General features: G+C 39.8%; 1 protein-coding gene across 2 annotated transcripts; it reads right to left on the reverse strand.

Moving 5' to 3' along the window:
* Positions 1-1,582: 1,582 nt before the first annotated feature.
* LOC105917683 lies at positions 1,583-20,398 on the reverse strand. 2 transcript variants are annotated; one of them, XM_012852557.3, is made up of 8 exons: positions 20,142-20,398; positions 15,886-16,016; positions 15,220-15,418; positions 10,287-10,447; positions 9,910-10,146; positions 9,607-9,831; positions 6,060-6,135; positions 1,583-5,883 (listed from the first exon to the last, which is right to left on the reverse strand). In XM_012852557.3, exons 1-8 carry the CDS (start codon positions 20,317-20,319, stop codon positions 4,835-4,837), a joined length of 2,256 nt encoding a protein of 751 aa, XP_012708011.2. In that variant the 5' UTR covers positions 20,320-20,398; the 3' UTR covers positions 1,583-4,834. The 2 variants fall into 2 exon arrangements, with proteins under 2 accessions (XP_012708011.2, XP_021166302.2); XM_021310627.2 differs by having other exon boundaries at positions 6,060-6,144.
* Between the last annotated feature and the right edge of the window lie 259 nt (positions 20,399-20,657).

Here is a 20,657-nt window from a genome sequence, read left to right on the forward strand (position 1 = left end):
GTTTATTTCCCAACATTGATTAGGAAAAGTTTGTCTCCTATGTGAAGGTAAAAACAAAGAAACATTGTATCCAAGAGGAGGGATGCCAAATCATTTTAGGATTAAAGGATAATTAGATAATTAGTCTTTGGCTTGATATACTAATTTCAACTGGAATGAAAGGAGCCACCTATTACATGCTGGTTAGCTGATAGTATTCAGCTAATCTCTCACCGATTCCTTGTACCGATGCACACAGGACATCCGAGGTTTATCCCGGCCATTTTGAGGATCACTCTTGACAGTACGACCCCACCTGAGCTGTCAACCATTCTGTATTTAGCCCAATCAATCATAACAGGAGTTTCATCCAAGTTCTTCCTGCAACAAACAAAGCCTTTGGTATCTTGCTTTACAGTCATGGTGTTTATTTTTCATGCAATATGTGCAACAGAAGTTTTACCACATTTAAAGAGGAACCATTACACTACAGAAAATTTCTCGCCTTCAGTTTTTCCTTTTCGAGGTAAAGACAGTTTTCTCCCAAAATACAGCTTTGTGAAGTTTATGGAGGAAGAAAACAAACTTTTTTGTTGAATAAAGATAATTTCCAATCCAAAACTGTCACCCGTTAGCCGGGCCAGCCAGACTGACTTACACGGAGGGTATGGCTCCATTCCCAAAAACAGACTGGACCAATCACTGAGCCGGAAGAGAGATTTTAAGATGTATCAGTCTTAGCGGCAGAATTACACATAATACAGCAGCACTTTTCTGCTACTGTAACAGTCACGATACATATGCAGACTTCTGTTGCTTGGTGCCTTGGAAGATTAAGAAAGGACATGTGAGTACACCATGTATCCTCTGATTTCTTTTAGACAAAAGCAGCAAAAAATTGTTCACTGGAGAGTTTGCTTGATGGCATGACATGTTTCATGGACTACAATTTGAAAAAACAGAACCCATCGCTTGGAGTTTTTTGCGTCACATCCGTAGTTCTCTGATTGGTACTAACCTGATCCTGTGCTATTACACTCTGTTTAAGTTATTTAATGTTTAATAAATAACTCTAAGTCTGTTCAGTATTATCTGGTGAATATCAGCCCAAACAGCTGATATTAGGTCAATAGCTGAATGGAATGATTCCAGCACTGGCGAACAGCAAACTCTGCGCACATGTGGAATAAATGAGTGACAACTTCTCTTCAAGTACAAGAATTTATTAACAGAAATAAAATGAACATCCAGAGAACATCACTATAGAATGCTGTTTATGTGAATTAACACTATATTTCAATCAACAAATCCTCTCTACTAGGCTAGTGAAACTTAACTAAAACGACTAAGCAAAACTAAGAAAAAACGAAGCTAAGGAACTATGTACACACAAAATAAACAAAAGACAAAATAAAATGGTTGATCATCATCATCATCATCATCAGAATGATTCAGTGAATTCTGGTTCATTGCAGATCTAAGTTAAAGAACCTAAGTTAATCTTAAAGAAAGTGGAATGAGATCAAATTAGCTTGACTAATTTAGAACAACATTTGGTATGTGTTTCAACCCATTCACAATGCAAATCATGAGTTAAACAAAACATTATTTGTTAAAATAATGCTCATAGCACTGTCGAACGATGGCGCAACGCATTATTTCAGGCTTCTAATCCTCTTCTGTCCTGTCGAAGAAACCGGGTGTGTCGACCAAAGTGAGGCGTTTCCCATTGACTGTTCTTGTCTCTGGCTGACATAAATGTGTTCCTGAAGTCGGAGAATGATATACAGTAAAAACATCATCCCTCAGAATGGTGTTAGCTAGGTTGCTTTTCCCAGATCCGGTTTTACCAAGCAGAACAATCCTCTTTCAGGATGGTGGTCTACAAGCTTTAAAAGTGTGTTTATGAGAATTGTTGACCTTTGTTTCAGGAGAGCTACAGATCTTTAGAAAGACGGCAACCTCTGACATGCTATATAAATATAATTTGATAAACTCCCAGACTGGAGGAGTAAATGTATTGAATACCTGGAACATAGATTTGAAGGAACCAACTTTATTTCATTTAACAAATGAAATATGCAATATGGTATTGAAAAAAAATTATTCTTAGAATATCCACAAACTGAATCTTTAGTGAAAAATAAATTTGTGTTTAATTCAATTCATTTTTATTTAAATTTCACCAATTCACAGCATGTCGTCTCAGGGCACTTTACAAAGTCAAATTAAAATCAAATTATATACAGACAGACTGGTCAAAAAGTTCCCTATCTACAGAAACCCAGTACATTTCATAAAGTCTTAACAAACTGCTGTTTGTCGTAAAGCCACAGTGGACAGTTGTCTGCATTGTCGATCATCAGTTTAGGCTCATTAAAGTCGGTTTAAAATGCCATCAAATGCATTAGAGTTTCTTGATCTGAAACACCCTAAATTTATGTCTAAATTGTTCAGGATATTGTCTAAGCTTGATGAATTGATACCCCTTCCAATTATGAAACAGGAGGAGGATTTATCAGTCAGCTTGGAGCAAAACCTATGATCACAGATATGTAAGGACTTTCAGAATTACTAGAAACCTAAATTTACAACAAATACATCACAACATCCTTCAAAGAGTAGACTATACAGGTCAAAAGATGTTCAGGATGTGTTTTGCACATGGGGAGTTGGGGAGCTGGGTGCTCATTTAACTCTGCACTGTGGGTCTGGATGTGTTGAGACATACTGGATTGGATGCCCTCCTTTGTGCGGTGTTCTCCATTTGCAGGTTTTGCACTGTGCCTCCAAATATGTCAAACCTGCTCTGTAATTTTACATGGTCCAACACTTCTAAACAGTTGACCATGGACTTCAACCACTGTACCACACTTCAATTTACTGAGCTCCTGGGAGTCAACTATTCTTTCACTAATGTTTGCCGAGCACGCTGCGTGCCAAGTTGCTGGATTTTATACACATGTGGCCAAGAAAGTGATTGGAATATCTGAATTCAATGATAATATACATGGTTTTATTAAAAATAAACAATAATAAACACCTTCAAAGTCAGGTGTACACTTTGTGATTTGATGTTGATTTGATGTGAGCAAAAATGTTTCCTGTAGAAGTCAAAATAAATGTAACTGACACATTTAATATGCAAGAGGTAAAACATCAATCTTATTTTGCTTATTTTGTTCTTCCCATTCCTATGATGTTCTCATTAATCCGGCCACCAAGTCCACCATTATATACAATCATAGAGGTTGTTTTTTTGTTTGTTTTGTTTTGCATTTTAAAGAAAGCTGTGGGTAAATTCCCCCATACAATGCAGCTTTCACACCCAATAAACTGCGTGGCATATTAATAAATCATATTGTGGCATTTAGTTATCTCCACATCTGAGTAGTAAATAAATATTCATTTCCAGAATTTCTCCAACATGACACAAATTCCTTGACATTTGCCCGTATTTACTTCCTGGTTCCTGAGCTTATCATATGAGCATTTCCAGGGTTCCCTAAACAGAGAGCAGCATTTGTTATTTTATTTTGGTAAAAGAGCAGCAGCCTGCAAACATGGAAGCCTGTAAGAGAAGAAGACCATAAACAGAATGCAACATCAAATACCTATCATCATGTGTAAGTAAAAATTCAGTGGGATTTCACAGCAACAACAGAACCGTGAAAGGCATTGTGTATGTGTTGTTCCTATTTTGACCACCAGGTGTCATTATTACTTAATATTCCTGTAAGAGAATTACACTTTCCCAAAAAACAGTTTAGTGAAGTTTATTGAGGGAGAAAAACCTTGGCTGAATCAAAATCTAAATCTGTCCCCGGCATAAATATTTTGGGCTTACCAACTCAAAGACAGTATTTACATTGTGCAAAGTTAAGACCAAATTTTGATTATGTTAATGATTAATACAGTATATAGAGCACAGAAAATATGATTACTCAGCAATGCTTGTTATTACAGTTAACATGAAACCAAGACATTACCAGTGTATAGCTGCTTCCTTTGAAGACACAGATATTCAGTGTTTATTTCAGTAGTTATAATTTTTCCAAAATCATTATAACACAGTTTTAACTTTGACAAATAAAGTTTAATTTGTAATGTCACAATGTGATTGTTTCAATTAACGTGAGCTCAAATAGATCAAGTTTAAATAGTTTAAATAATAAAGTCCATAGGTCTTAAAACATAAAGATCTTTAAAATCGAAACTTTTCTGTTAAATCAAGTGCATCACTGAAAGAGCATGAAACAAGCAAACACAAAAAAACCAACAATAACTTATAAAACACTTATATAAGTATCAGTTACCAACAACTTAGACAAGCATCAGTGCATGTTTAATCCCAACATGAGAACAAACTGATCTGGCATAAAAGTATGACCACCACCTATGCCAAACCTGTCCGTGGATAAGTGTGGGTTGTAGCCTCAAAGTTGATATGTTAGGGCTGTCAAATGATAAAAAAAAAATTCTAAGTGGAGTTTAAGAACAGTTCATTTCAAGAAGTAGGTACACTAGTTTGACAAAAAAATATTAGTAGCAACATACCAGCCATTGTAGTGTTTTTCTTTGCCCAAAAATATAGCTTTATCTCTAGAGGCATTGATTCCACAGAATAAAATCAAGAACAGGTGAAAAATTCCTTCTACAATCTGCATCGGACTCACAACATCATTTCTGGAGATCTGTCAGCAGCATATTGGTGCTGTGACATCCACCATTAAAGGGGCCGGAATGCTTTTGGTCAACAGGGTAAGTGCAAAAAAAGACATTGACAAGAACTTTCAAAAGTTAAAAATATTCATCAAAACTCAAGAAAAAAATGTTTAACTCCCAATGGTAAAACCTATTGTTGAAGCATCTTAAGTGGATTTTTGTCTTCCTTGATGGCTTTAAAAGTCTTCCCCATTGCCTCCATTGGTGTTTTTGCTTCTGTCGACACTTTATGTCCAATGATTCCACCACGTATTCCTCCAAATGCAGCCGCAACGACTGTCTCTGCTACAGCAGTGGCTCCAGGTGTCATCGTTGTTAGGTTTTTCATGTGCTTCATCACTTCAACTGGATTCTTCACAGCTTTCAAAACAGCTTGCACTAACGATGGCACTCCAAAAAAGGCCCCCAACACAACGCCGGTGGTGGTACCTGCTAGCTTGATCCAAAATTCATTCGACACAAAGCTTTTAGCCTGTTTTCTGATCTCCTGTGGCGGCAAATATTCTGTGACCTCTCTAATCTGCTTTTCTTGCTCCTGGATCTTTTCTTCGATGTGCTGCAGAACATCGTTGGTGTAGTAGGATCCATGTTTTTCGTCAATCATCTTGTCTATTGTTTGAAGGAACGCCTCCAACTGGAACTGGTTGCTCCTGTAAACATCTTGCTCTTCTCCGTTCCAGTGTTTACTATCAAAGACATGGCACCGACTTCCACACATCTTCACCAGATTGCTCAGATTCTTGTTCTGATGGACAAATTCTTCGATTTTCATCCCTTCTGGGAGCTGGCCACCATGAGTGAAGACGATTACAGCATATTTTAAAGCATCGTCAGAGAAATGCTCGCGGATTTTGGTGACGACTTTTTGCTCGTGCTTTGTGAATTTGTCCACTTTAAGCACAATGAGAAAGACGTGTGGTCCAGGAGCATACTCTGTGAGGCAACGCATTATTTCAGGCTTCAAATCCTCTTCTGTCCTATCGGTGTCGAAGAAACCGGGTGTGTCGATCAAAGTTAGGCGTCTCCCATTCACTGTTCTTGTCTCTGAATGACATGAATGTGTTCCTGAGTTCGGAGAATGATATACGGTAAAAACATCCTCCCCCAGAATGGTGTTAGCTAGGCTGCTTTTCCCAGATCCGGTTTTACCAAGCAGAACAATCCTCTTTGTTATGGAGCCTGGAGAAAAATAAATGAAGAAATTAATAAAGAGTACTGAATTCTAGAAACTTTGGTGCAGTTAAGCAGATTTTTTTGCTTTATTTTATCACACATTTACAGTTAGAAATACAATAACCATGAGTGAAAACTAAATTGAATTAAATTTTTACAATTCTCCTTTTGTCCAAACTCACCCCAATTTAAGCCACTCTCCGGGTCATTTTCAGTGCATCTGTTGTACTTCATATCTTCTTGGACAGACTTGAAGACCTGTAGAGACTAGATCAACATGCAAGTGTTTAATAGAATTTCTAGGTTGCACCTGCTTGATACAGGTATGAACTACAAGGGTTGGACAATGAAACTAAAACACCTGGTTTTAGACCACAATCATTTATTAGTATGGTGTAGGGCCTCCTTTTGCGGCCAATACAGCCTCAATTCGTCTTGGGAATGACATATACAAGTCCTGCACAGTGGTCAGAGGGATTTTAAGCCATTCTTATTGCAGGATAGTGGCCAGGTCTTGACGTGATGCTGGTGGAGGAAAGTATTTCCTGACTCGCTCCTCCAAAACACCCCAAAGTGGCTCAATAATATTTAGATCTGGTGACTGTGCAGGCCATGGGAGATGTTCAACTTCACTTTCATGTTCATCACACCAATCTTTCACCAGTCTGGCTGTGTGTATTGGTGCATTGTCATCCTGATACACGGCACCTCCTTCAGGATACAATGTTTGAACCATTGGATGCACATGGTCCTCCAGAATGGTTCAGTAGTCCTTGGCAGTGACGCGCCCATCTAGCACAAGTATGGGGCCAAGGGAATGCCATGATATGGCAGCCCAAACCATCACTGATCCACCCCAATGCTTCACTCTGGCATGCAACAGTCTGGGTGGTACGCTTCTTTGGGGCTTCTCCACACCGTAACTCTCCCGGATGTGGGGAAAACAGTAAAGGTGGACTCATCAGAGAACAATACATGTTTCAAATTGTCCACAGCCCAAGATTTGCGTTCCTTGCACCATTGAAATCGACGTTTGGCATTGGCACGAGTGACCAAAGGTTTGGCTATAGCAGCCCGGCCGTGGATATTGACCCCGTGGAGCTCCCGACGGACAGTTTTGGTGGAAACAGGAGAGTTGAGGTGCACATTTAATTCTGCTGTGATTTGGGGAGCGGTGGTTTTATGTTTTTTGGATACAATCCGGGTTAGCATCCGAACATCCCTTTCAGACAGCTTCCTCTTGCGTCCATAGTTAATCCTGTTGGATGTGGTTCGTCCTTCTTGGTGGTATGCTGACATTACCCTGGATACCGTGGCTCTTGATACATCACAAAGACTTGCTGTCACAGATCACAGATGGTCACAGATGCGCCAGCAAGACGTGCACCAACAATTTGTCCTATTTTGATCTCTGGTACGTCGCCCATAATGCTGTGTGCATTGCAATATTTTGAGCAAAACTGTGCTCTTACCCTGCTAAATATTTGTAATTCTGTGATCCACACGTCAAGTTCTGACCAATGGAGGGAATTTCCCTGGACATGCATGGTGCTTTTTTGTTACACCTAACATTAAAAGTAAACGTTGTAACGACACTGAGAAGGCCAAATGTTGGAGGAACTGTGGGAATGTGTCTGCAGGACATTTTCATGTCTTCTGGGAATGTACTAAGATCGCACCCTACTGGTTAGGAGTGATAAAAGATTCATCAGAACTTGACACCAACTGTATAAGTAATGTACTTACTTTTTACTTTTTTTATTATTCATCTGCTCCTGTCAAACTAGTTGCTCTGTAAGTTTCATTGGAGGGGGGTCCAATTGTTCAATGTATGTATGTATGTGTATTTCTAAAACTACTAAAATGACAAAAATAAAGTATAAAAAAAATGACAGGGAACAGCTCAAAGTCTGCTAAAGCCAGGAGAAAGGGCTGGCAAAAAGTAGCAGACAGATTAAATGCATAAGTACTATTCATGGTAGATGTTTCTATCACTTTCTATAATATGTATTTTTGCATTTTAATAATTTCATATTTTCTGTGGTCCTTTATGTCAGAGCCTCCAGTGGATCCACTAGAACATGGGGACAAGTAAAAGTGAAGTACAAGAATATTCTACAAAATGGTAGCCTTTAATTATTATACTGTATTTTAAAAAGGCACTTTTTCCTCTTTTTAAAAGCCACTGTTAAATGATGTTTGTGTGTTTAAACAGCCACCAAGAAAAATCTCTCTACCAGTGGCGGCTGGTGAAAAAAAATCTTGGTGGGACTGGCCAATAGATTTCCCTGCCTAACCCAGTACATGCATTTAAATTAAAAGTCGGAAAATTACTATGATTCCACAATAACCATTTAATTAATAAAAAACATTGTTCACAAGGGATTATTTTGGTGTTTTGTCTTATTAATCCTTTCCACAGACTCATGCCAGAGGGTTTGCATACATTGTACATGTACATATATTATTACGAAACGAACGTTTACGTCTTGACTTAAATATATATCCAAATTTTTTTATTTATATAATGATTTAAGTAGAACAATGACTAGTGCAAAATTAAGTTGTATTTACCGGAGATGAAGTGTAAACTGCAAATTCTGTCGTGGTATGAAGGCTCCCACAGTCGATTGGGATTTTCTGCCTGCATCCTTTTCATTGAAATTATTCATTTCTTTCGTCTTTCTTCGTCCTTCGGTAAACGAAAGAAACATACATCCGACGATTTGGAATGCCTCTCTGTGCAACCGGGAGCACAACAAGTCGTAGGCATTGTTTAGATTCCAAAAATAAACTAAAAGTACGCTCTAATTCACCCGTTTTGTCACGGTGGTAAGCGAAAACAGTACTGTTTTTTGCTTAACTACCGTGACACGGATGTAGCGCGGATGTAGCTTGTGACGTCACGCGTGAACTGGTCAATACACCTATCACTTTGTAGCAGGGGCAAAGATTTCAGGAGCCCCAAAGCCATTCATTTTGGCGATGCTGATTGGCCAAATATTTATACATTTTCCCTAGCAACAGTATACGATTGGTTATTTCGCTACACTTGTGGGGCTCCTTGAGTGACAGCCCCAAAAGTGTAGAAGAAGAGAAATGATACGTTCTCTTGGTGGAAATGCACTGTTAAATGAGAGTCAATTGGTAGAGTCAATTAGTAGAAGTGTTTTAATAATTCTTATTACATGTACTATTAAGTAAAAACTGACATTAATAATACTTTTAAAATCCATATATATATTTTGACTTTTCCCCTCCACATCTAGGGAGGGTGGCACCCGAGCGCCCCCTATGGGCCAGCCGCCACTGCTCTCTACAATTACACTGTCGCGCTGCGCAAAAGGATCCTGTCTATTTCGCAATACGTGATTAATTCGAAAAGCTCTGCAAATTATTCTTGCACCTTTCGCAACAGGTTGCTGTCGTAAAAACGGACAAGACATGGCTACGACAGACTTCCCTATCTCCTCCGTTTATAAAGCCACGATCTAATCCTGTTTACATGAAATAAGCCTGCTCTCGAGCAAGCTTGTGCACATGTTGCTATGACAGCAAGTCCAGGATGACTGTCGAAGTACCAAACGATCCAAGATCATGCCAAATCGTCAACATTCAAATCCAGCTAACTGAGTTAGCAACGTACGAAGAACGGGCCCCTGGTTGCAAAAATCCTTCTGTTGTAAACTCATCACTAAAGACAAAAAAATATTATGAAAAGCACTTTACCTGACTAGCATCCTCATCTTTGGGGTGTAGAACAATGCGAACCTGGACTGGTGCGCTCGTGCTTCTCTCCTGTTCAAATTTACAGACCTCCTCCTGTAAAACCCTCGCTACCACAGTAACTGGAAAACAAAGGGCAATGCCAGCACCGAGTGCAGGTAGGGCTACAGATTCAAAACCTTCTCTCTCACAGGAAGTCAGGATTTTGTTGAGGCCCAGGCGGAGAACCTGCAAAAGATCAACATAACAAGATTAATCAAATATACTAAAATGTACTAATGTATAACAAATGCCCAATTATCTCACCTGAACTGCAGTTCCATTCTCTTCTTCATCCCACCGCACAAGGCTGAGGAAGAACACAGCACCAAAAGGAACTCCAATCAAGTCTTTCACGAGTACGAAATCACCAGGTATCGTTTCCTCTCTTGATTCCTGTACGACCCTCTCAGTCAGCTGAGGATCTATTACTTCACAGATAATAGTTCCAACTCGGGTGGACAGAGGATCTTGGAAGACCATGGGAGATACCACTGCGTCTGTCTAAGATAAGTTTAAAGCCACAGATAACCAACTTATTACTAATTTAAACTATTATATTTGCGAGTACTAACAGTGCTGTCACACTGCATTATTCAAACCGGTTTGAAGTCTAGTAAAGAAATCTGTTCAGCATTTCTTACCTGCTGGCTCTCAATGGTCCCTGAAACAATCTCCATATGGACAAGGCCCTTCTGAGGTCCACCAGCAGCTCCTCTATGCTGTTGAAAATGTAGCCAATTAAACTGAGGCTCCACTCCGAGCGGCTCTTCAATTTCTGTAGGGTATGCAGCCTTTTGACATGCTGAGTGAAGGAGCAGAAGAGAGCGGGCATGAGAATTTTTTTTTTGAGTGGTTTTTCCAACTTTTTTCACTGAGTGTGTGTAAATATTGTGTATATAGTTCTGTTTTTTTTTTTCTTTAGTTTTTGCCGTTTTCTGTGGCGTTTGTGGCGATGTTGCCCAGCGGCAGGTCAGCGTCTTGAATGCCATGGTGGTGGTGGGGAGTTCGGGCACCTTCTCCACGTTGACACTGACAAAACGGCATCAAGGTGTGTGTTGGATCTCTGTGCAGCGTGGAGGACGTGTGTTTGGTGGTGGATGAGGTGATTGGGTACAGTGCCATCAAGTCTGCAGCCCGTATGAACAGAGCCGTGGTCCTGTTTGTGGAGGTGGAGCAGGCGCACCTGTTGATTGAGTCGGGCATCTCGGTGAACGGCTTGTTCCTTCAGGTGTCGCCGCTCATGCAGCCTGCCTATAGGCAGGCTGCATGTCCTTCAGTTTATCAGTACCAAGTTCGTAAAGGGGGTTTACCCCATTAAAAAGATCCTGTCGGAGTTTAAGTTACCTTTACTGAATCATGTTGTCTCCCATCGGAGGTCAACCTGCGATTCTGTGTAGGTGTGGAGGATTTTTATTACATCCTGTTTGCCATGTAATTCAGCATGAAGTACTTCGGTTGTGGTCAGGAGGGACATTTGATAAAATAGTGCCCAAACACAGTTTTTAAATCACCTACCCTGTTTAAAATAAGAATATGTCATGAATCAGAGCAGAGGACCCAGAATTCAACTAGACCAGCAGAGGTTCGGTAAAAGAATATTTATTAACAAAATCCAAAAACCAAAAAGGGCAGAGAAACAAACAGTCCAGTTGGACAGGCAAGGCAGGAACAGACAGAAACAGGGTGGCTCAGATCTCTGGGGGTCAAGGGGTCAAAAATCCAAAAGCAACCAATAAACAGAAACTTGCAGGAGGAGACTCACCCATACTCAAACAGCCAGAAAACCTAAGACAGGGGAGTAAAATAACTAACATAACCAGAACAGAACCCAGAACATTACAGAATATCCCAAACGTCTAACTCTCTGCACTGGCTTTTAAAGGAGCCCTTAATCTGTGGGTCGAGGCTGGATGTGTGTGACGGCGCGGAACCAGGGCTGTCGGAGGCGCTGCGCTGATCAAAGATGACCAATGTTAAAATGTTGGTGGAGACCACAGGACCATCCCTCTCTAACATCAAGGCCATGGGTTCCATGATGGGGGTACGGTCTGCCAGGCTGGTGCAGCACTTCCTGGACCTCCTAATGGGATATCTATCAGCCAAGGAGAGGAGCATCCTTTCGTGCTTACTGTGAGGGACAGAGCCAACCAGATCCAACGGACTCATGTCCTGGCCTGATCCTGGATCCTGACTTCCGGGAGCAAAATGGACCTCTACTCTCCAGCCAGGACCCAAAGAAATGTTTTTATTAAATATGGACCAAAAAAACATTCATCAAAGTTGTGCAAAAGTAAAAAAAAAAAAAGACACCGCCAGAACAGAGCAGTATGCGTTTGGACTGACAAACTTGCAGGAAGAGCAAACTCTTCATTTTTTGGAGGAGTTTGTGAAAATAAACGAAACAAGCAAAAGGCCCGACTTTTAAACTTTTTACTCAGCGAAGCCAAGAAGGCCATTTAGTTGTCCTGCAGAGACAGACTGCAGGGGGGACCTCACCTTGATGCTGTGGTTCTGTGGAAGGGCAACGTTAAAGCCAGGATTAGGCTGGAGTTTCACTTCCACAGCGTCACACAGAACAGGGAGGATTTCATGCAGTTGTGGGGTTTTAACAGGATTTTATGTAATATGTCAGATGATGAAGAACTGCAATATAACAAGCTTCTTACTTAAGTATTTTTAAATAAATGACACTTGCTTTTTAACTAAATAGTATTTCAATAATTTGACTCTTTTGTAAACAAAGTGTTGTTAATATAGTCACCACTTCTCCTCTGTCATCTACCAGTGCCATTGTTTTAAGACCATGTCCACCCTTTCCACCAAATTGCTTGACAGCAGACAAAATTACCTCCGAGCAAACTGTGACAGGAATGCCGACCACTTCCGAGCCAATACAGGGCATGGATTTAAATGTAATCAATTCTACCAAATTTAGAACTTGCTGAACAGCTCTTTCCAGTAACATCCACTCTTTCCCATATGACTTTCAACTCTCTGGACAAACAACATGCAGCAGTCTTCTGCAGCACAATCTACCCCCTGTGGTCACTACCTCTTCACCTGTGGGAAGTTTTCCTTTATGTTTCTTTAAAGGTATACTATGCAACCGGGGTTGATTTTCCAGCGAGGCTCACCCCAGATGTCGTAAAGATGCTCAGCTGTTCTGGTTTCTCCATCAAGCCAGGCGCGGTTGTTTTGAGCTTAGCAGACAGGCGAACGCAACGAAAAGTCGAAAAAACGGCAGTACAAACAATGACTAACACAGTGAATGTATGAACATGCACACAGAGAGAGAAAGAAACCATTCCAATGTTACTTACAATCGCATCAGCAGAAACGCGAGGTCCGCGTCAGCCTTGCAGCCTTCTTTTTCTTTTAGCTCTCGCCTTTCTGAAAAAGCTTGCCCGATGTTCACCCGTGTACGACTCCTCTCTCTGTCCAGAGCCCTTTTCCTCTTTCTTGCCTGCTCTGACATGGGCTTTCGCTGTCTTCTCGCTGGTTCCGCCATGATAACTGCACAAATATCGCCACTGCGCTAGAAACGAGCATGGCTTTCACTGGGGGCGTGTAGCAGTTCTCGCCGTAAAGCAAGACCGACTCTCGCGATGCACACGAGACTTCTGAGCCTGTGGGTGCGGGCCGAGGGCTCCTGCAATTGCAAGTACGGTATTTCCCCTACAGACCACCAGGGCGGCTGAGAAAACCTTTGTTCGACCTGAAATGACTAATTTAATCATCCAAAACGGTATGGAACACATTAATTACCTAAAAAATGTTGCATAGTATGCCTTTAATGCAACACTCGCCAACTCTACGGACCCCCCGCCTGACTCAGAGCAGCAGTGATGCCTTTGCAGTAATCCAGATTCTTATTGGAAGAGTTCACCAGGGCGTCAGCCTCGAACGTGGTGATGTCGCCCTGATACAGCACCAACTAAAGATCTTCAGTAAGGTTGTAGCTGCATACTGCTGTGCTTTTTTCAGCCAAACTCAAAGACCTTGATTTAAACGTGACTCATCCTCTACACCTAGCATCTCTATGTTCATCAGATAACATTCCGCAACTGTTGTCTACGTTCTGCTGTCCTGATCTCTGCAATGATTTGCTACACCCTCAAGTAGATTTTTATCATAGTGGTCCAGAGTATCATCACACTGTTGATCTTCCTCTTTTAGGTACCTGTTGTGCAATCAAGCCATGGGGAATAAAATCAGACTAAGTTGGAAACAACATGAATCATGAGACTTTTACAGGCATCAAGGGACTGTTCTCACAGCAGGGGGCCACTGTATAAAGACACTTGGCCACAGACAAACACTCTCTTTGGACCGCTGCCTAGCAGCATTAGAGAGAACACTGTCATCTCCCTCTGCGGAGGATCTGACTGGAGACACATATGCAGGATGGATTGAAGCTAAGTCTGCACCCTATCTTCTGCATAATCAGATGCTGGAGTAAAGAGTCCGTCAATACCGAAACCAGCCTTGTGATTTTTCTCAGCTGTTGCAGGAAAGCTGAGTACACTTCAGCCTCCAGAGAAGCAACACAGCCACACCAGGAAGGCTGTGCGAAGCTCCCTGATGCTGGAAAAGCCCTGCAGAGAGCCCACGCTGCGACCCCCGTCATAAACCGAGTGCAGACCATTGGAGCCCATGTAAACGCATCCCAGGCCAGAGTTCACGAGGAGTTTCCTTCCAGCTAGCCACCTGCTCGCTGCTGAGATAACAAGCTTTACCTTGGAGTAATTCGCTGTAACCGAATGTCCCGTCGCCACAACAGAGACAACGGAAGAGGTATGGCAGAGAAATAAACAGGCAAAGTTTAGAAAGGTTTACTTAGTGTGTTTTCAAAGCTTGGCTGAGTTATATGCTAGCTTCCACTAGCATTCTGGAAACCTGCTGATGTGTTCGAGTGTCTTTTACGGTTTCAACAAACTTTATTTCATTAATGGGTTTATACACTGATGGGATATTAATGTTGTCTTGTTTTGCCCACTCATTACAACCAAGCAGAACTGAAATGTCTTTTAAATTAGCGCCGACTGGGAAGGTATTAGCTGACTGGGAAGCTTCCCAGGTGCAGACCATTGGGAAGCTAATAGCTAATAACTTCCCAGGTAGCTACCACCAAGTCAACGCAACTATGGTTCGTTTTAAACATAATGCTGTTTTTTTGTTTTGCTCTGCCATCATTCAATAGTGCTATGAATTTCATCCATCCATCAATTTTCTTAGTTACTTATCCCTCATGATCATGGGGGGTGCTGGTGCCTATCTGCAGCATTTCAATGGGCGAAGCTGTCACAGGAGACACAGAGAAAGACACCCATTCACACACACCTAAGGACAATTTAGAGAAGCCAATTAACCTAACAGTCATGTTTTTGGACTGTGGGAGGAAGCCGGAGTACCCGGAGAGAACCCACGCATGCACAGGGAGAACATGCAAACTCCATGGGTTATTTATTATAACCCTATCACCTTCGTTCTATATGTGTGCAGACCATACTGTTAAAAAATACCAGTGCTTGAACAACACTTTCAACTATCATTCTAATGTCAGCTGATATTCACCTGCAGCCTCAGCTTGAGATAATCTGTTCTCTAAAGTCTCTTCCTTCTGTTGGTAATGCTCAGCAGAATAATAGCCAGAGGTGAGCAATTCCTCTGCAACAGGAGAGTCCTTCAGGGAAGAAATCTCCTGTTCTTCCAGTTGCTCTTCAACTTCATTACCACTCAGCGGGGCAGAGGAGACAGAAATGGATTGTTGGCTCTGTTAAAAGCACATCAATAACAGACTTTACAAAGTGAAAATATATATTACCCTGTCTATAAATCCTATATGCTTTATCATTCTTTAAGATTTTACTTTTAGGAGTGCTTTGGACTTATATATCTCTAGGCTTCCTAAAAGTCTGAGCTTGTCTTCGATCATTCCCTGCTTTGTCATTTTTACAGCACTTTACTTCTCTATTGACATTCTGCAGCAGACAGTAAAATACAGTAAAATCTGAACAAAACCCAATAGTCAGGTTTTTACACCACCCATCCAAACGATTGGTAAATACAACAGTTTAGTGCAGCTTACCTGTAAATGTCAATCAATAATCTTCTAACCATCTTTATTATGTTATCTTTATCATGTCTTAGATAGGTATTTGTGGTGACTCAAACAGCTTTGAGAATAAATTGGTATCTAATTAGAAAACCTTGACAAAACTAGTAAAATAATGTGCCGACCTCTGCTGGTGCTGTAGGGGTAGTGTCATGAGAAGTGCTGGGAGGTGACAGGCTGCCTTTGACACTGAAGACCAGGCTGCTATCAGTGAGATCAACTTCATGCTGAGCCCTCTTCAGTACTTCCTGTTGATCTACAGCAGAATGCATCACAGAGATTATTTGGAGCTTTAGAGGCAACACACAAAGCTCACCAACAACCCATAGACCGTCAGAAAGTAGTGGAAGAGAAAAGACATCCGTTTTCCACAAAGTTTTGCATGTCAAAATCTGAACAATTATCTGTGCGTTTGTGGTTAGCTTTCCCAATGTCAACACGTTGTGAACCCACCTTTAACTGCAATTACGGCATCCTTCCCTCTGGACATAGCTTTGCATTTTTTTTGTCTGTGACTAGAAAGCATGATATCCAAATGGCATGAATCAATTTAGTGTCCTACCTACAGCAGATAATTTTCTTAGCATCTAATTGTTGCTTAAATGACATATTTGAGGCTTACAACTACGGTCAAGAAGAAAAGCAGATATCCAAAGTCATACAACTTCAGCCTTGTAAATTTTACATCAAGTCATACAAATCTTTTTTTTTTTTTTTACATAAAGTCTTTACTTGTAATAACCTTTCCCAGGGCTCCACCTAACATAACAAGACTTGTCTTTATAAAGAAACAGAAACCAGTAAAACTGGTTCATTGCTCCCTACTAATGAGACAACCTTCTAAAGGCCATCTGTTGGAACTGAACCGGCCAAATATATTTTGCATAAAGTGGCACGAATGTTTTCTATTCACAGAAGGATTTCAATTGGTGTCACGCCTTTTCAAGTCCCTTTCCACCTCCCTTTCTTCGTGTGTTCCATACCTTTCCCCTTGTTTCATTCTTTTCCTTATAAGACAACCTTATTTTTGAACATCTAGGAATGTCTTTGATTGTGAGGACTGGACTCATTGTCACCGCCATCAGATGATCATTTTGTGTTAATTGAACCTTCAGAAATATATTCACTTAAAAAATTTGGCAATATGTTCAATAATGATTTTACCTGCTTTCCATTGCAGTTTTCATTTCTTACCCGACTTTCCCTGCTGGAACAACATACCAGCCTTCTGCAGCGGGACAATTTTTTTTTACCAGTTACGTGCCAATTCACTTCTATCAGGCAGAACATATACATACATATATATATATACATATATATATATATATATATATATATATATATATATATATATATACATATATATATACATATATATATATATATATATATATATATATATATATATATATATATATATATACATACATATATATACATACATATATATATATATATATATATATATATATATATATATATATATATATATATATATATATATACACTACACTTTTATACTATATTTACAGTAATTTTCTAGATAATACTCTAAATGTACTGTAAAATATTAGTTATTCAAGTCTTAAAGCCGTATTTTCCACCAGTAGGAGGTCCCCTTAGAGTTATTTTGGTGTTTTGGTCCTAATCCGGCATATTTTATAAAAGTAACATGGTGCAAATGGAGACCAGATTAAAAATAAATGGAAATAAGGTAAAATAAAGTTTTCAGAAAACACACAATTAAATATAATTATGTGTAAGATGTGAAACATTTTTGTGACTCTTTAGATGCACGATTTATAAACAAAGCTTAGTATTTGCAACATGTTTTTTTATTTAGGGTTATTAATTATTTATATTTTGTTCTACTAATCAGGCTTAAAGAAATGTCCTGCTAGGCCGACACTCCCTCTTCAGGTGTATTTGTTGGTTTTGCATTGTCAGGTTATTTGTTTAGAGCAGTTGTCTCAGAAACACAACCTTAGTTTTGGCAGGGTTGCCATAGTGATGGCCACTTTACATAACTACTAGTTCTTAAATGCATGAATACCAATCAACATGAACCTCTGAAGACTAGGATTGAGCTTCAGTAGGATCTTGTAAGGCATATTCTCTCAGTATTATTGGCGTTCTGTAGATCTGTAACATGAAACTGCTCTTTCATTAGTTGGGATGTTTTGTGGCAGAGAGCATAACTAAAAAGGCGGAGTCTTAATTTTGACTTTTGAATTCTAAATGTGAAAAGGGAAAAGAGTAAAAGCTGCGGTTCTAATTACTGTAAATCATCATAAGATATGTCAAAATATTGGATGAAATAGCATTTGGCTTGTTAATGAAAAACCTGTTTTAGAAACAGTTTATTTTACCACATCTGTATTTAAGGTCACCAGTATGAAGTTCCCTTTTCTGTGGCTTTTGAGCCAGGTCATAACACTGCAAACACGAGTACAAACAGTAAATAGTAAAATAGCTAAACAACTTTTGTAACACATCTAAGCTTACCCGGTCTTCTTTTCAATCCATATTTAATGAATGTATGTTAATAATATGCATACAGTACTTTGTCCATTATTGTGGCCCTTGGACTATTTCAAACTTTGGTTTAGATTTTTTCTTTTTATGTAACTAAGCATCTAATGCAAACAGGGAAACAGTGTTGAGTTATATTTGAACTTCTACAAGACTGGAGTTGTTTCATGGTTGAAATCTGATATATTTTAGGACCTACTCTCTAGAAACAACTAACCTACACAGCTCCACCCAAAACAATCTCAAACAAACCTTTAAGACTGACAACTGGAAAGTGAAACTATTTAGTTTTGCCACCATGATTCCCCCGCTTCATTAAAGCAAACCAGTTTGTCAACAAACCTTTCCCTTTTTATATCTTTGAGTTATACATACCACAGCATTTTACTGTGCATAGAAAATGAACTGGCCACAATCAGGTAATGCTGTACAGTGTTTTAAACTGCAAAGTATTATAGTACAGTAGACTCTAGGCCAAGGGTCTGCAACCTGCAGCCCCCAAACCACAACGGCTCCTTACAACTTTGGCTAACAATGTTTAAGACGTCCATCCATCCATCCATTTTCCGAACCGCTTTATCCCTCATGGGGTCACGAGGGGTGCTGGTGCCTATCTCCAGCGTTCACTGGGCGAGAGGCGGGGTTCACCCTGGACAGGTCGCCAGTCTGTCGCAGGGCAACACAGAGAGACAAACAGGACAAACAACCATTCACGCACACACTCACACCTAAGGACAATTTGGAGACGTGAGAAATATATTTAAATATGAAAGGTAAAAAGATAGATAAATAAATAAATAAATAAATAAAAAGAGTCTAATTTTGGAATTTTTACAGTTTGTCAAATTTGCATAATATTTTGAATTTCCACAACAGAATGACACCAATGATCCACAGTATTTGTTAGGTTTACTTTTTTTGTTTTGTTTTTTTGTCATTAGACACAAACTATATGTTCTATATTAATTTCCCATAAAACTGGAACTCTCCATTCAGGAAAATTGTCTTATTTCCTTTCTGTAAAAGTAAACTTTTTTTTTTTTTTTAAAACACTATAGAGTTTACAATTTTCATAGTAGGGGTTTATAAAACAAAAAGAAGTCACATATAGGTTTTATGTCTCTGGACAAATTTTATTGATCAAGAATAGGGGCAAAATTGGCTTCTTTTACTTTTACTTGAAACCATTGGTTATAGTTGTATATAAACCAAACTATGCTTACCTCGTGCTAAATGTCTATATTATAGCTTTACAGAACCTCCGTTGGATTACACTGAACATTTTCAAATTGTAGCTACTTGTGCTTAATAGACAAATAGTTAAATTATTATTATTATCATCCCAGAACACTATTTACTCCCACAGACCTGAAACAAACAACCCTGATTACACTACCAGCTTCATTTCCTGATTCTAAGTGAGCCATCCTGGCAGGTTATGCAGTAATGCTTGTTGTGCGGCCAATAACTTGTTTTTACTAAACCTCATAAAGTGCACGATCAGAACAGAAATGTGTTTTTTTTTTAGGACTTTTGCAGCGAGTTGCTGTCAGCTGTTCTTTATGACGTCACGCAGCCAGAGTTAAATTTCACTTTCCCCAGAATATCCCCGTTTGCGGTCTGCATAACGAAATAGGCTGCAAGTCAGTAATATTAGCAGTGATAACACAAATCTATTTAAAAAGTATTTTCCTTGTTTTATAGTCATGCATATTTAGAAAGGCATTTAAAAAAATCCAGGTTCGCTTCTGTCCCATTAGGTTCCTTCAAACAACGCGTCCATTTCACAACACAAACATGAAAAACAAAATAAAAGTGTAGCTGATCATTTACCCCCATCTTACTGTACCTTTCTGATTTTTGAAGGCTATGCTGTAGACATTATCAGCAACTTTGCTCAACAATCCGCAGTCTCCTCCACCGGACCGCCGGCGAACACAAAAATATGCCTCTACTTTCTTCTTCTTCTGACCCTCAAGAAGCTTGTCGCACTCGAAGAAAACAGGGTACTGGTAATTTTCCCCCATGGTTGTCGTTTCAGCTCCAAACCTCAGACATGTCAGGACTTACAGTCCCTTGTGAGAAGCAACGATTCCAATATTAATACTCCGGAGCTGCGCCCCCTAGTGTCAACCAGGGGAACGACTCACTGAAGTAAGACCTGGTGCCAGGAAAGAGTCACAGCTGCCACAATCCGCCTTTATTCATAAAATCATTCCAGACATTCCGATCTGCTGTGTCAGCCTTTAATCCAAAATTCCCCGTAAGAATACCAGCTCAGACATATTTCATCCCAGCTCTATCAAAAATATATGAGATACTGTCCATCAAATGGTCCAGTAAAATCACTTATCTAAGTGAAAGT

Source organism: Fundulus heteroclitus, chromosome 14 (assembly GCF_011125445.2).
Source record: "Fundulus heteroclitus isolate FHET01 chromosome 14, MU-UCD_Fhet_4.1, whole genome shotgun sequence".
Taxonomy (NCBI): domain Eukaryota; kingdom Metazoa; phylum Chordata; class Actinopteri; order Cyprinodontiformes; family Fundulidae; genus Fundulus; species Fundulus heteroclitus.

Excerpts from the sequence above, each read along its gene's own strand:
- LOC105917683 (XM_021310627.2), bottom strand. The coding sequence starts at position 20,319 with ATGGGGGAAAATTACCAGTACCCTGTTTTCTTCGAGTGCGACAAGCTT. Across the intron at positions 6,145-9,606 it reads AAGATGAGGATGCTAGTCAG|TCTCTACAGGTCTTCAAGTC; the intron begins GTAAAGTGCTTT and ends ATGTTGATCTAG. Across the intron at positions 5,884-6,059 it reads GGAGAGTGGCTTAAATTGGG|GCTCCATAACAAAGAGGATT; the intron begins GTGAGTTTGGAC and ends ATTTTTCTCCAG.